A 15,593-nucleotide genomic window follows, 5' to 3' on the forward strand; every position below is an offset into this window, starting at 1 on the left:
GGTCATCTGGATACTGCATCTGTGTTCCCATGAAGTCGTCCTCTTCTATGTTCAATAGTGAAGTCATATTCTTGTAAAATTTATAACCAACGAGCTATCTGACCTTCAGAGTTCTTAAATTGAAATAACCATTTCAAGGAGGCATGGTCTGTTCTCAGTTTGAACCATTGTCCATAGAGATACTTATGGGAGTGCGTTACAGTTTTCACAATGGCTAAGAACTCCTTCCTGGCCATACAGTAGTTCTTCTCCGATTCTGACAATGCCTTGTTAAAGTAAGCTATTACTCTTTCCTCTTCATCCTGCATTTGTGGTAAGACTCCTCCGATTCCAGTGTTGCTAGCATCTGCATCACCAGGTCGTGGATAGACTAATATCGGTATTTAAGTTTTTCAAATGCCTGCTGTTATTTTGGAGTCCAATCATAGAATTGATCATTTTCAGTTAGTAGGTGTAATGGACAAGCAAGATCTGCAAACCCTCGAACAAATCTCTCTAATAGGAGCACATACCTAGGAAGCTTCTTAAATGATGTTTGTCCTTAGGAACAGGCCCGCTTCGTACAGTTTCAGTTTTTCTCGGATCAGTTTTAACACCATTTGGTGATATAACATGACCCAGTTATTCGACTTGTTTTTGAAGGATTTTAGATTAGCTCCTTAATATTCTCGAAAACATCATCGATGTTCTTCAAATGTCTTGCCCAAGATAATGACGTCGTCGAGGACTACAAGACAGGTATTCCAGATAAATCCTTGTAATACAATCTCCATGAGTTTTTCGAAAGTGGCCGGAGCATTGCAGAGGCCAAACGGCATGACATTAAAGTGCCATAAACCTGCTTCAGTAGAGAAAGCCGTATTTTCTTTGTCCTTTGGATCAACTTTTATCTGCCAATAACCACTTTTAAGGTCCAGCGTCGACAACAATTTTGCATTTGCCAGGGTGTCTTTAGTGTCATCGATTCTGGGTAAACGATAGCTGTCTTTCTTTGTTATGTCATTTACCCTTCTGCAGTCAACAAAAAATACGGTAAAACGGTTTTTCTTGGTGACTAACACTACTGGTGAACTCCATGGACTGTTCGATAGTTCAATTATACCTTGACGTTCCATGTTCTTTAGATGGTTTTCCACTTCTTGTTTAGACAGTGGAATTATTAACTTTCTTAGTTCTTCCCAAGTTGCCTTCTGATAGGACAAATACATCTTTGTATTTCGATAAAAGATACTTAAAACACCTTAGCTATAGATTGCTCAAGGATGGTTTTGCTTTTTCTCCCAAAATCTTTAAGCTGGCAGGAACTTCACCTTCAGCGGCACGGTTGGATTTTGCCGGGGTGTCTTCACACATGCTTATACACGATATAAACTGACATTTCCCAATAACATCACCTCAGTTTCCGTCCTTCAGTTTTGTGATTTACAAGTCGTACATAAATCGAATTTCGCTTTTTTGTGTTAAGGTTCGTGCCAACAATAGTCCTTTTTGGATAAAATTTCGATGTTCCAGATCCGGTTCAATCAGCTTCACTTCATCATAATCCACATTCTCCAGATTCACAAGTATGACTGACTCGGATCAAGCTGGGAGTAAAACATCTTCACTTACCGTTACGCCTCGTACTTGATCATGAGATAATGACACTGATATTATTAATTCATCTTGTCCAGTAGCAATAACTAGGTCTTGTAGATTTAGATGGAAACCATGGTCTTCCATGAACCTTAAACCCATTAATACGTCATCAACAATATTGGCCACAAAACTTGATGTCGAAAAATTTTCGTTCCTAGCTGGAACTCTGCTTCGTATACTCCAATCACAGGTAAGGTTTCACCTCCTGTAGTCTCCAGTACAAACTTCTTTGTAATTGTTCCAATTTTGCAGTGGCTGAGAATATTCGGCTTCACAATTGTGTGATACGACCCAGTATTCAATTCCATGTGACAATCACTTTGCCAAGCTTGTATTCTCATGATGCAACCGGGACACTGTAATTTTCGTTGGTGGGGCTTGATAGCCAGTCTTTGCCCCTAAAACTGATCTATTTTAGTTTTCTCAATCTTCCTGTACCCTTGTCGGATAGGGGTTGTCAGTTTGTCTTTGGGACACCTAGCTTTATTATGGCCCTTCTCACCACAATCCCAACATCCAAACGCCTCTAGTCGAGTAAAAGTTTTGACATATCCATCATTTAGTTGATTTTTCATCTAGGCCAACATCCTCCCTATTGTAGGTACTTATTTTATTTTGTACAGTATTTGAAACATGCTTGTTGCTTACTGGTTTCTTTTTTATTTTTCTGAGAAATTATACATTTTATGGGTCGTAAATAGTAAAACGAAATGGTAATATAAATGACTGATATTTTAAAGGATTGGTAAGTCTATTTAGAGCAAGTAGGACATCCTCGAGGACACCCTATTATTTTCATCAAATCAATTTTAAAAATATAAGTGTTCGTCCCCCACACAGTAATATGAAAATGTCCCATTTTTGTTTATACAAATGCATTATTTCCGAATACGAATACGCGCAAGCCATAGAAATCAACAAAATAATTGTAGCGCCGACTAAAAGTAGTTGTATGTAATCGTTAACACCAACAACGTATTCAAAAGCTTTCCAATTTGAACGGAAAAGCGCAACAAATTACATTATGTTCTATGAAAACGATTTACTCAATCCCAGGTAAGTGTTATGAAATAAATGATTGATGAAATGCTTTACTGTGTTTCTTTCCAATAATTTCTGTCAATCCTGCAGTACTAGGTTTAAAACTTAATAAAAACTCACCATTAGTGTTGAATGTTTGTGTCAGTGCTTGTCCTGAAAGCAAAAAAAAAAGAAAGATTGATTAATTCAGTGTAGACAGTAGATTTTTATAACAAAGCAAAAATATTGCATATTTAGAAGAGGTAGGCTATTAAACGGATTAAATCAGAGGAGTGAATTTCGGTAATAATACTGAACTATAATTCATATTAAGCGTAATTACGAATTGATTTTTATATACACAAAAAAAATAAATAAATAAAACGTAATCATAATAATAATTTGATACTTCAGTGAGTAAATAAAACGCTGAGGTAGCGGGGGCATCAGAATTTACGTCGTAGTTCGTGGTTTGTTTCGTTCGTTCATTAATATAATTATACATAAATAAATTTAAAATAACTTGATGTCAAATCGAAAGAAGGGTCTTGAAGCGTAAAGATTCTACTTTGCAGTGGTGTAATTGATTTTTAGAAAAAAACCTTGAATATAGCAAAAAACGTGTTTTTTACACATTTAGAATATCTCGGTAAGCTAGGGCGATGGGTCAATTCAGAGACCATATTCGGATTAAGCGCATCTAAAATCTTTGGAGACGCATTGTCTGCTTTCTGCGGTTTTTTCCTTGTTGGCCTGTGGATGAAGTAACAATGTACCTACCAGTCTGATGTTTAATTCGTTTAGAACAGCCAATCCAAAAGATTTAGTTTTTTATTAGATGAATTTAATAAAAGCCTGCACGAAATCATTGTACTTTTAAATATCTTGTTAATTGTATTCGGTTTAGTAAATTTCAATTTGAGTTTTATTAATCAGTTAAATTATGTAATTTTAACCGTCAATATTGAACAACCACGTGCTAATGAAAACTTTTTCTTTCTTTCCTCGCTCTCCCATTTTAGGGTCCCAGATCTATTCAAGATAAGATTTATTTATAGATTTAGAAGATTTAATTGTTTTATTGAGTTCCTGAAAAGTTATCAGAAACTAATTTTGAGATATAACTACTAAGAGTTAGTTATTAAAGTAATTAAAGTTTGACGGAAACTTTCCNAATAATAATTTGATACTTCAGTGAGTAAATAAAACGCTGAGGTAGCGGGGGCATCAGAATTTACGTCGTAGTTCGTGGTTTGTTTCGTTCGTTCATTAAAATACCTTGATGACAAATCGAAAGAAGGGTCTTGAAGGGTAAAGATTCTACTTTGCAGTGGTGTAATTGATTTTTAGAAAAAAAAAATGTATTTGCGATGTCATATAACCTCGAATATAGCAAAAAAACGCGTTTTTTACACATTTCTTTGCCTACTTGTACTAAAATAAAATTAGAGTCAAAAATGCAAAAAAAACTAAAAAATCTTATTTTTTACTTTTTTTTAAATTGTTTATTAACGATTTTTTCCATAAAATTTTTCTTTTAAATTTTTTAAATAAGCCATTTCGATGAAAAATTCAATTCTCTACAAAATTTTTCCTACGAACTATACCGAAATTTTCCTTCATTTTCGTGCTATTTTTAAAAATCTGCAAAAGTGCATTTTCACCTCTATCCTCAACTTCAACCCTCTAATTTAATAGCACCCTGCGGTTTTCTCATTTTTAATTACCCTTCGAACAAGTCATGTTATGAAAATCCTTGAACGTCTTATTTCCTTCCTTTTTTGCAAAAATGAGACTTAAAACTAAGGTAACTGCGAGGAAAATCGAAAAATTGGTTAAGTTTGAGCGGCCATATATCAGTCAATTTTCATCCAAAAATACTTTACAACCTCATTTTTTTAAGGAAATTTTATCTACTTTAAAAAAAATATAGGCAAAAAAGTAAAAAAAAAATAAAAAAATCGAATTTTTTGCTTTTTTTCAAATTGTTTATTAACGATTTCTTTAATAAAATTTTCCTTTTAAATTTTACTATAGCGAAATTTTGCTTCGTTTTCGAGCTACAATTAAAAAACTGAAAGGGATGCATTTTCACCCCTATCTCCAATTTCCACCCACTAATTTAATAGCACTCATGGTTTTTCATCTAAAATGACCCTTTGAACGATTCGTGCTATAAAGTTGCTTGAACGTCATAGTTCCTTTTAACCCTGTTTTTTTTTTGGATATAATCAATAGCCTAGTAAGTTCTTATGAAATAAAAGAATGATGGAATACACTATTGTGTTCCTTTCCAATAATTTATATCAATTATGCAGCACTAGCAACACTAAAGTTTAAAACTTAATAATTACTCACCATTTGTGTCGATTACTTGTGCCTGTGCTATTCCTGCAAGAAAAAAAAAGATTGATTAATTTAGTGTACAGTAAGTTTTCATAAGTAGGAAAATATATTGCATATTTAGAAGAGTTAGGCTATTTAACGAGTTATAAACAGATGAGAGACAGTAACAATACAGAACTATAATTCATTATTAGTTTTTATATGCACAAATAAATAAATAAATAAATAAAACAATCATAATAACTGACACTTCCGTTAGTAAATAAGACGCTGAGGTAGCAGGGGCATCAAGATTTATGTAATAGTTCCTGGTTTCGTTCGTTCGTCAGTTCATCTCACCCACTAATGTATTAAACATAAAGAAATTTAAAATAACTTGATGTGAAACGATTTTGTTGGGTTGGGGTTCTCATCGAAAGTCATATGTATAAAACAAACCGACTCTTATAGAAGATCTACTGGGTATTTTTATTATATGATCCAATTTTTATGTTTTATGAATGTCCGATGCATGCGGCTGATAATGAACAATTTCGATTATTTTTCCACAATCCCGCAATACTGGTTTAGCATGGTATCAGGCTTACTGATGCGACAAAAAAATCCGCGATGAAACTGTCGAAACACGAAATAAACGTTAACTTGCAACAACCGAATCTGCACGCAAAAAATATGAATCACAAATACACGCTACTGACCCATGTAACTGTTAATGACAAATAATGAAAATTAATGTTAGTTCTATGCCGTCTTAATTGCAATCCTCAAACAAATTCAAAATCTAGCCACAAATAAAATAGGCATTGCAAATCTGTCAGTGCATCATGGACTTTCCTGTAGATGAAGCAGAGTTTGAACTCAAAATACTAAAAAAGTTTCCTAGTGACCTGTTGCGGCTTCACCGCAAAATTGTTATTATATGTATTTATATTCATTCAAAATATAAAATAAATTTTATTTTTTTGTCTCTTCCTTTGTTGTCACAACATGGTTGTTTCGGTTTAATTCAATCAAATATTCAAATACTTTACATATTCTTTTATTGTTGGACTTCAAATTCAAGACACTAAAAGGGCCCTTCAAGAAGATAGTGAACTGCACCAGTGGTAAGCCATCTCCAATCAACTTTTTTTGCTTGTTTCTTACAGTCCACCACTTTTAAAATAACTGTATCGTTATAACATGATCAAAAAAGTAACTTTTCTAATATAAGAAAGGAAAAACTACACCATTAGTAACCCTTATTTTGAAAACATATTTTAACAGAACTACATTATACATATATAGGATGTCTGCTGAAGCATGGACCTTTCACAATTAGATTCTATGAGGAAAATTAATGGCAGTAGTTTTAGTATAAATCTGTCAACAGAAGCTTTACTTTCAAAATACTTTTGAATTGAATTTAAAAAAATTGAGCTTAGTTTTAGCGAAAATCTATATAGCAATTGTTTTCTAATTTTACATGATGAATAACATCCTGGATCATCAGGTACAGTTTCAGTTAAAAAATCTAGTGACGTGCAATTGTTATTACAGAGAATCTATTTCGAAATAAATGACTAAAATAAAACTGACCACTGACCACTGACTGACTGGCCACTGACTAAAATAAAAAAGATGTCATATTTAGAATCCCCAAACATTTTTAGTCGCTAATTTAAAGTATCATAAATAATGACACAAAACCTTGTACAGGATTCCTGTACAGGATGTTTGTATAGTGGTGGTCGTAAATTGTCTTCCAATGTTTTCAGGACGTACAGAAATATATGTACTTTTTTACAGATTTTTTTTTTACAGTTGACACATCGGGGAAAATCTTCAAAAATGCTTTATTTTGTTCAGCAATACTAATTCAATAACCCGTAATTAATAAAAAATAAAGTTGACAAGGAAATGATGATGAATACTCGGAACCGCGAATTTGAATCCACAGTGAAATTCTTCGCAAAAAGTTGTCCCGATAAAGTTTTTACAAATTTCAAATATTCTTAAAAAAATCAAGTCTTCAAAAATTTTATAAGGCAAAACTTGATTATTTTCATCGGTAAAATACGCCATTAAAGTTTGGCTAAACTTATCATTTACACTCTGTATACTTTTTACAATATGTATAATGTATACTTAGGTAAGTGTTGTTAAACTGAATTAAAAGAAAAACAGTAAACAACGTTTACAATCTATGACAAACAGATAAGACTCATCGAGTAAGCACTATTTTTATTGCTATTTTTAAGTATATTAATTTTCTTATAAAAATGAGCATAACACTCAACACTCAAGGTAGTGTGAAAATAACTTGTAAACATAGTTAAAATTAACACTGTTTAAAAAGGTATGATCTTAAGGTTAAATCTCGTTTCATTTCTGCAAAAAAAAACTCCAGTGCTTCGAAAAAATACAAACATTTTCTTAAGCTAAGAAAATATTAGATTTTAATAAAATAATTTATTTACTTAAACTTTAATTTTGAAAATTAAAACTAATTTATTTTTTTTTAAAACAATTTAGTAATAAAGTAGTATAAATATTTGTAGACCGAAGAATTTAAAAATATAAAATTTTATGTTAAAAAGTTAGTATGTTATTTTCGTTTTCTAATAGTATCTCGCTTATTGCTAGAGATGGACCCAACAAACCCTACATGACTATGCTCAACAGAGAACGTTCTATCCAAATATGTAAAAATATACAGGGCGTTCCATTTAACTTAACAAAGTTAACATCCGAGGCCATTTTGTTTGGACTTCATTTGTTTTTCTAATATCATTTTCGAAAAATTCATAAAAACTCGTGCAACTTTTATATTCCACATTTTTTTATAACTCTTAAAACAAAAAAGTTAGAGGGGGGGTCAAAATATAGTGAATCACCCTGTACCTATTTCTACCTATAATTTATATTTCTCCCATCCTCTCTCTTATCTTGCTCCCCCTAGCCCATTGGCTGTCGCCGCACTTGCTGAAGTTAAATTGTTAAGTTTATTAACCAAGGATTGAATTTCGATTTTTTTTCTCTATGGAACTAATCTCAATTGTAAAATTGACTGTGAACTGAAGTATTTGAAATTATATTTTTTTAACCACATTCTTATTTTAACGTCCTCTTAATTTCAGAAGTGAATTTATGTCTTCTATTTTTTTTCTTACATTACAATTTAGTATTGGGAAGAGTTGGTGTTTATGTTTATTATTTCTGTTCTAAAATAAACTTTCCATTTACTTATCGATCTAGATCAAATTCAAGTGGTCACTAATCAGATAATATAAAAATATTAGTGCTTATAATAGTTTATAATTAAACGTTATCATGTTTACCTTGTTAAAAAATACGTATATCTTTGAAAATTTTCCAGAATTTTGTTTAAACATCCATTCATCCACTAGATAATACATTGACAGTCATTAAGAAACAGGTTTTTCAACATGAGTTTTCAAATAATTTTTATGAGAACGATGAAGCTTGCACCATTTTGCTTAAGAAAAAATGTAATTCCTGAAAAAACCAGCAGTTTAAAATATTTTATAGATTTACATGTAATTTTTGTAAAATTTGCATTTTGTTCTTTGCAGGCTAGCAAAAACAATTTCAGTGTCCTTTTTCAACTTTTTCAACTAAGAAGAAAATATAAAAACTTTTCGAAATCATTCATAGCATCGCTAATTTTCTTAAAACAAAATAATGGTTGCGGTTAGGTCGGTCACGCCTCAGATGTTGGAAAACGTTAGAAGACATTTTTACTTACGATTAGGATGCAGCAGACATTCAAGGAAATTTTGAGCTTCGTTTAAATTAAGTTTTTTTTTAGTTTGCTGTAGCGAATTTCGTCGAACTGATGAATCTATTTTTTACTGCTAATTTTTGGCTGGCAGGCTGTTACAAATTCACTTCTCACTACAGGGATCTCGGAAACGGTAAGAGATACGAAGTAGTTTAAATGGAGGCAAAGTTGCGTAATCAGGGAACCAGCATAATGCCTCTAAAAAATCAAGGCTAACATGATTAGTTTTCGAAATATTTGAAAAAACCGAAATTTTGGAAATCCGTTTTTGTTTAATTTCAGCCTTGTTTTAAGTGATATTGAAAAAAAAGAACACTTTCTCATGGCAACTTTTGCCCTCTATCGAATGACATAATCAATTTTTATATGTAACGTTTCGTCTCTCCAGGACCATCATCAACTTAATTTTTTTAAATACGACCCTGGAAATTTTATTACATTTTTTGCAACCCTTCATGACCTCCAATACTGTACTGTCTCAGCCCGAACCAGATTCAGACGTTTTGTCTCTAAAACCTCATCTTCAATTTTAGAGACATTTAACAACAATATAGCTCTGGTTTTATACACATTTCAATTTCTTTGAATGTTTTTTGCATTGGCCCCCTTTTTTCTGTTCCACACTTAAATCCTCTAATATGTTTCATTCATAGATATTTTAAGCAACATCGAGTAATGTACTATTTTGATACAGCAACATACTACCTATTTTACTCCCCATTATTTACATTATTTGTTACACGGAAAACCTTTTTTGGATGTAAGTACCCGATAAATTTATTATTATATTTTCGTAAACGTTTCCTTGTGATTGGTTCTTGATCCTTCATCATTGTAATATTATTGAATTTTAATCTGTTTTAATCCTAATAGTCAATATGTATAATGATGTGTATGTTTATTTATTGTAATTATTTTAGTGTCCTGAAGAAGGCTTAAATATAGCCGAAACGTCGACTAACCAATAAACTGGTTTTCTTTAAAAACTGACCCCATTCCCAAACAAATTACCTTCAACGCATCTTCAATGTATTCGTTCCAAATTTATCTATTTTTTTTTAGATTTCTGTTTCTTGAATCATCGTACAGTGTCGTTAGACCCTGTGAAATCTACCTAGTAATTTAAACTATTCCATCTTCTAATCTCCGTTACCTAGTCATACATAATTCGATAAGTAACTTAACTCCAAATAAATATTATAATTTAAAAAATTACAGTAAATGTTCAAAAATGTTTCCGTTTTGGCAAATGTTGAGAATGAAGATAAACATATGATTGGAATTTATTCTACCTGTAACCGCAACTGTGAAAGAGCATGTCAAATGTATTTGTATGAATATCCTGAAAAAAATTAAATAGAAAGTTTGAATTTTGCGCACTTAAGAAACCTAGAAATAACTATGAGCACGGGATTAAAACTCTAAATAATGTTTTATTGTAACGTGTAATGGTAATAGTTTAAATAACTAGGTGGATTTCACAGGGTCTAACGACACCGTACGATAATTCAAGAAACAGAAATCTAAAAAAAATAGATAAATTTGGAACGAATACATTGAAGATGAGGTTTTAGAGACAAAACGTCTGAATCTGGTTCGAGCTGAGACAGTGCAGTATTGGAGGTCATGAAGGGTTGCAAAAAATGTAATAAAATTTCCAGGGTCGTATTTAAAAAAATGAAGTGAAGTGACGACACTTAGAGTGTACGATAATTCAAGAAATATAGAAATCTTTAAAAAAATTAGATAAATTTGGAAGGAATACATTGAAGAAGAATTTTTAACATCTGAATCTGGTTCGAGTTGAAACGTTACAGTATTGGAGGTCAAGTTGATGATGGTCCTGGAGAGACGAAACGTTACATATAAAAATTGATTATGCCATTCGATAGAATAGGTAAAAAGTTGCCATGAGAAAGTGTTCTTCTTTTTTCAATATCACCTAAAACAAGGCTAAAATGAAATAAAAACGGATTTCCAAAATTTCGGTTTCTTTCAAATATTTCGAAAACTAATCATGTTAGGCTTAATTTTTTAGAGGCATAATGCTGGTCCTCTGATTATTCAACTTTGTCCCCATTTAAGCTAATTCGTATCTCTTACCGCGTCTGAGATCACTTAGTGAAAAGCGAATTTGTAACAGTCTGTATTTTATATTCAACATACTTCAAATACTATTTTAAATACTAAGTAATTTATATTTAAAATAGTTTGCCAAAGAAGTATTTTCTTCTTAAGTAAAATACTTTCGTACTAGTATTTTGTAATTTGTATTTTAAATACATTTTGAAAGTATTTTGCCAGCTCTGTAAGTCATACACTTCATTTGGGCCGACACATAAGCCCTTTTAAGTTATACATCGGCAAACCAACTATATTAAGAAGTACCTAAGAATAAGCGCATGTAAATTGATAAATTTACAAAACTGACCTATTTCATTCTCATTGATAACACTGGGCACTGATAATATCACTAGATAAACATAAATCATTAATTTCGTCATTGTCGATTGTACGAACGGAATCATAATGCAAAAAAAAATTCAGCTGAACAGAAGTAAAATCAACAGTCACAATCTACTGTACTAATCATAGATAAGATATAATTTAACCTAATACTCCCCACCGTTTCTTGGTAGTTAACTGTTTTTAGTTTTGTTATTTGGTAGGTTTGGAGACGGTCAGTTCCAGAGACAACATTCTTTGTTGTCTTTGGTCAGTTCTCTCTCGCTACCGACATCTAGCGGTGTAGAGTGTAGACAGTCATTAACTGAAGCTCCATGTTCCAATTTTGTTTACATTCTTTTAAGTATTTATGTCATGCAAGACATTGTTTTGTGTTTCATGAGTATTGACATCAATATTGCCAGATAATTATCGTTTTTATGTGATAAAATTAGCTTATGTACGTACGATGTACCATAATAATAATGCCAAAAAATGCAACAATCTCTAGATCATGGCTTATATGAACTGAACATGATATTACATTAAGTAATAATATGTATTCAAACACTCCTCAATTGCAAAATTATTTTTTAAATTATGAAATAAACCAAACGTATTACTTTTTGCTTTGTAAAGTACAAATTGAGACTAGAGAAATTTCATTGCGTTTCTTAAAAAAAATATTAATCTGCTGAAATTTTAGTAGGTATTGTATATAAAAAAATCAATACACACGTATACGCAGGTTGTTCCAAAAAGACTTGAACCTCCTCGATAACTTTAGGATTGAACCTAATTAAAAAGTTTCATATAAAAGTTGTAGAATCAAGAAAAAAATATGCTGATGACCTTGGTTTTGACCTAGATCCAAATAAATATTATACTTTAAAAAATTACGGTAAATATTCAAAAATGTTTCCGTTTTGGCAAATGTTGAGATTGAAATATATATCATACACATATGATCGAAATTTATTCTACCTGTAACCGCAACTGTGAAAGAGCATAGCATGTCAGATGTATTTGTATGAATATCCTGAAAAAATTTAAATAGAAATTTGTTTAAATTTTGAGCACTTAAGAAACCTAGAAATAACTATGAGCACGGGATTAAAACTCTAATAATGTTTTATTGTAACGTGTAATAGTAATAGTTTAAATATGTGGATTTCACAGGGTCTGACGACACTAAAAGTGTACGATAATTCAAGAAACATAGAAATCTTAAAAAAATTAGATAAATTTGGAACGAATACATTGAAGACGAATTTTTAAAGACAAAACGTCTGAATTTGGTTCAAGCTGAGGCATTACAGTATTGAGGGTCATGAAGGCTTGCAAAAAATGTACTAAAATTTCCAGGGTCGTATTTAAAAAAAATTAAGTTGATGAGGGTCCTGGAGAGACGAAACGTTACATATAAAAATTGATTATGCCATTCGATAGAGGGCAAAAAGTTGCCATGAGAAAGTGTTCTTCTTTTTTCAATATAATCTCAAACAAGGCTGAAATTAAATAAAAACGGATTTCCAAAATTTCGTGTTTTTTTTTCCTCCATTTGAACTACTTCGCATCTTTTAACGTTTCCGAGATCCCTGTAGTGGGAAGCGACTTTGTAACAGCCTGTATAGTTCATTTTTGTTTTAAATAATACATATTTACCTTTTGTTAATTCGTACTCGACTAATTTGGGATGCCGATCCTCAATATATAAATTTCGTTAAATATCACTTTCATACTCATTTAGGCAAAAAATATCTGGAAAAATATACATTAAGAAATATTTTTTCAAGTCTGTTTTTAATATAAGTTCTTCTAAGTTTTCGAATTTGTCCAGTTTTTCTGAAAACTGGATGAAAACATTCAATTCCTGTTTTTGTTTCCAGAAAAAGATACATTTTTGAGTAATTGTTTTTTTTTCAAATAAAATCGAACCATGCTTTTCAATACCGGAAACCAGTTATTCAAAAAATATCTATCACAATACTGCTGATATTGCGGGAAACAACTACATTATCCAACTAGTACTGAATTTTGAATTAGCTTAATAGTACCCTCAAATAGAGTAAAAAATTGCGAAAGCTTAAATGTTTCTTAATTGTTTTCGTTTTTAATTAATAATAAGCTCATTATAATTATATGGATTTTTTGTAAGAAATTAAATTTTAAATATCGTGTGAAGTAGTCCAAGAAAATCATTGGCGTAGACATTTTATAATTTTTAGGAGCTCTTGGTTATTCCCTAAAAAAATTAAATATTTCTACGTCAATGATTTTTCTTTAATTTCGATTGACTACGTTGTACATAAAAACAACTTTCGGGCAAAAGCATCCTATACCGTTTATTTAATTCAAATAAATTTAAAAAATTTTCCCTAAAATGTCCCGTCATATAGATTCAATGTTCTTTGATACTAAATAGCTATTTATGCACAAGTTATTTCATCTCAGACATAGACTTTTTTTAGTTAATCGAATTAGCTTAATACATTTAAAATAAATTAAAAATAATATAGAATAAAATACATATTTCTAAAGATGGATTTGTTTGTATTGTATTCAGTGATTTTTCTCTTTAGTTTTTTAAATACTTGTCCAAATTTCATCAATTTATGTCAAACATCTTTTTGAAGTCTGAATAATACATGGTATTTTTTAATTTTTGCATCATGCATCCAAAAAATCAACTTCATCAGGTCTTTAATCTAGAATTACGTAAATACGAGTTTTTTTTTAAATCGCAAAACACTAAAGGTTTCGCGACGAATGTTTTCTTTATCCTTATCTTATCTGATCTTTTGCATTATATTTATCTGGAAAATAAACCTGTTATGAACGTATATTGTCAACAAAGTACTTATAAAGTTGTTTGTTCGAAAACTAACTTCTTCAGGCTCTTTAATCTAAAATGACTCAAATACTAGTGTTTTTAAATCGCAAAACACTGTACAAAGGTTTCGCGAGAAATGTTTTCTTTATCTTTATCTTATCCTTTCTTTTGCATAATATTTAATCTGAAAAATAAACCTGTTATGAACGTATACTGTCAACAAAGTTCTTATAAGAGAAAGATTCGTCGTTTGATATGAGGTGGCAATAAACAAAAATAACCATCCCAACTACTTGTTGATATAAATATTATTTTCCTCCGATGTCTAGATACAAATAAATAAGATCGGCGATGACGTAAATATTGAACTGCAAGTCTGGCGAGAAACAAAAAAAAAGGATGCTCTTAAGCACATCTTTTGCTCTTTTTCCGTTGTAGAGTATAGAGAATAACTTTCAATTTAAATTTTCTACCTCTGTGTAACCTATTTGGATTCAAAAGTAAGACAAACTGTCAAACAATAACAATATTATCATGACATTACTACCTGTCACTTCACGGCCTACCATATAACATTGTCCATGAATAATTGGCCTCACAGGGTCTAATCAGTGAGATTTAGCAAAAATACCTATACGCATTTTGGATTACATCAATATCCGATATGTCAAAATTTATTGCAACTAAATCTAATTGTAAGTCTAGTTTAAATTAACAAATTTAGCATCCGCGGCCATTTTCTTTGGACTTCATTTGTTTTTCTACTATAATTTTCGAAAACTTCATAGAAAATCATGCAACTTTTGTATTTCATATTTTTTTATCACTCTTAAAACAAAAACGTTAAAGGGTGAGTCAAAATATAGTGAATCGCCCTGTACCTACCTACTTATTGTTATTATACCTATACAAAGATCGTGTACATTTTTTATTAAAATTGTATAATTCCTATTCTGAAATCATAATAATACGATTATAAATCGTAAGAATTGGCTTAAGGTGGCCATATCCCTGGCCGAGAAATGGTGAAATTTCTGGCATTTTTAGGTACTAAAATCTTGAAAAGTAAAACGTGTAGAACAAAAGTAGGCACAAAAATGAAATCCTTGATGTTCTGTTCATTCATTGTTACTATTTCAATTTACTCAAATAAAATAATAACTAAAAAAAAGCGTTTGTAAAACATGCGTTTTCTGTTATCCTAACCCCACATTTTAAAAATTATTTTCACGTACTTATAAATAAAAGTAAACAATTTTATATGTAGAACTAAGCAAGTAAATGTTATAAGAATATTTACATGTGGAGTTATGTCTAAAAAAGTTAGTATTTTCGTAGATTTCAGTACCTAAAACCTTGATGGTTTGATCGTTTTTTGCACCTGTTTATTCGTTTTACTGCGGCGTCTTTGAAAATACTCAGGTGGCATGACATAACATTCCTATTATTTGATAAGCTTTAGATTATTCAGTTATTAAATGTGTGAAATTATTTGTCTTTGCGGAAAACACTATTTAAAGAATATGG

The 15,593-nt window shown here is 31.0% G+C and overlaps 1 protein-coding gene across 4 annotated transcripts in view; it reads right to left on the reverse strand.

The window, feature by feature from the left end:
- LOC108912459 overlaps positions 1–15,593 on the reverse strand; it is a 122,793-nt gene that overhangs the window by 103,785 nt on the left and 3,415 nt on the right. Inside the window, exons 1-3 of one of the 4 annotated variants that reach the window (XM_023455942.1) lie at positions 11,220–11,374; positions 5,017–5,049; positions 2,800–2,832 (exon numbers count right to left, since the gene is read on the reverse strand). In XM_023455942.1, coding sequence (XP_023311710.1) covers positions 2,800–2,832; positions 5,017–5,049; positions 11,220–11,316 — 163 coding nt within the window. In that variant the 5' untranslated portion in view covers positions 11,317–11,374. Of the gene's footprint in view, positions 1–2,799; positions 2,833–5,016; positions 5,050–11,219; positions 11,375–15,593 lie in introns of those variants that run through there. The other 3 variants (XM_023455940.1, XM_023455943.1, XM_023455941.1) reach the window with 3 other exon arrangements.

Source organism: Anoplophora glabripennis, unplaced genomic scaffold (genome assembly GCF_000390285.2).
Source record: "Anoplophora glabripennis isolate ALB-LARVAE unplaced genomic scaffold, Agla_2.0 scaffold35, whole genome shotgun sequence".
Taxonomy (NCBI): Eukaryota; Metazoa; Arthropoda; class Insecta; order Coleoptera; family Cerambycidae; genus Anoplophora; species Anoplophora glabripennis.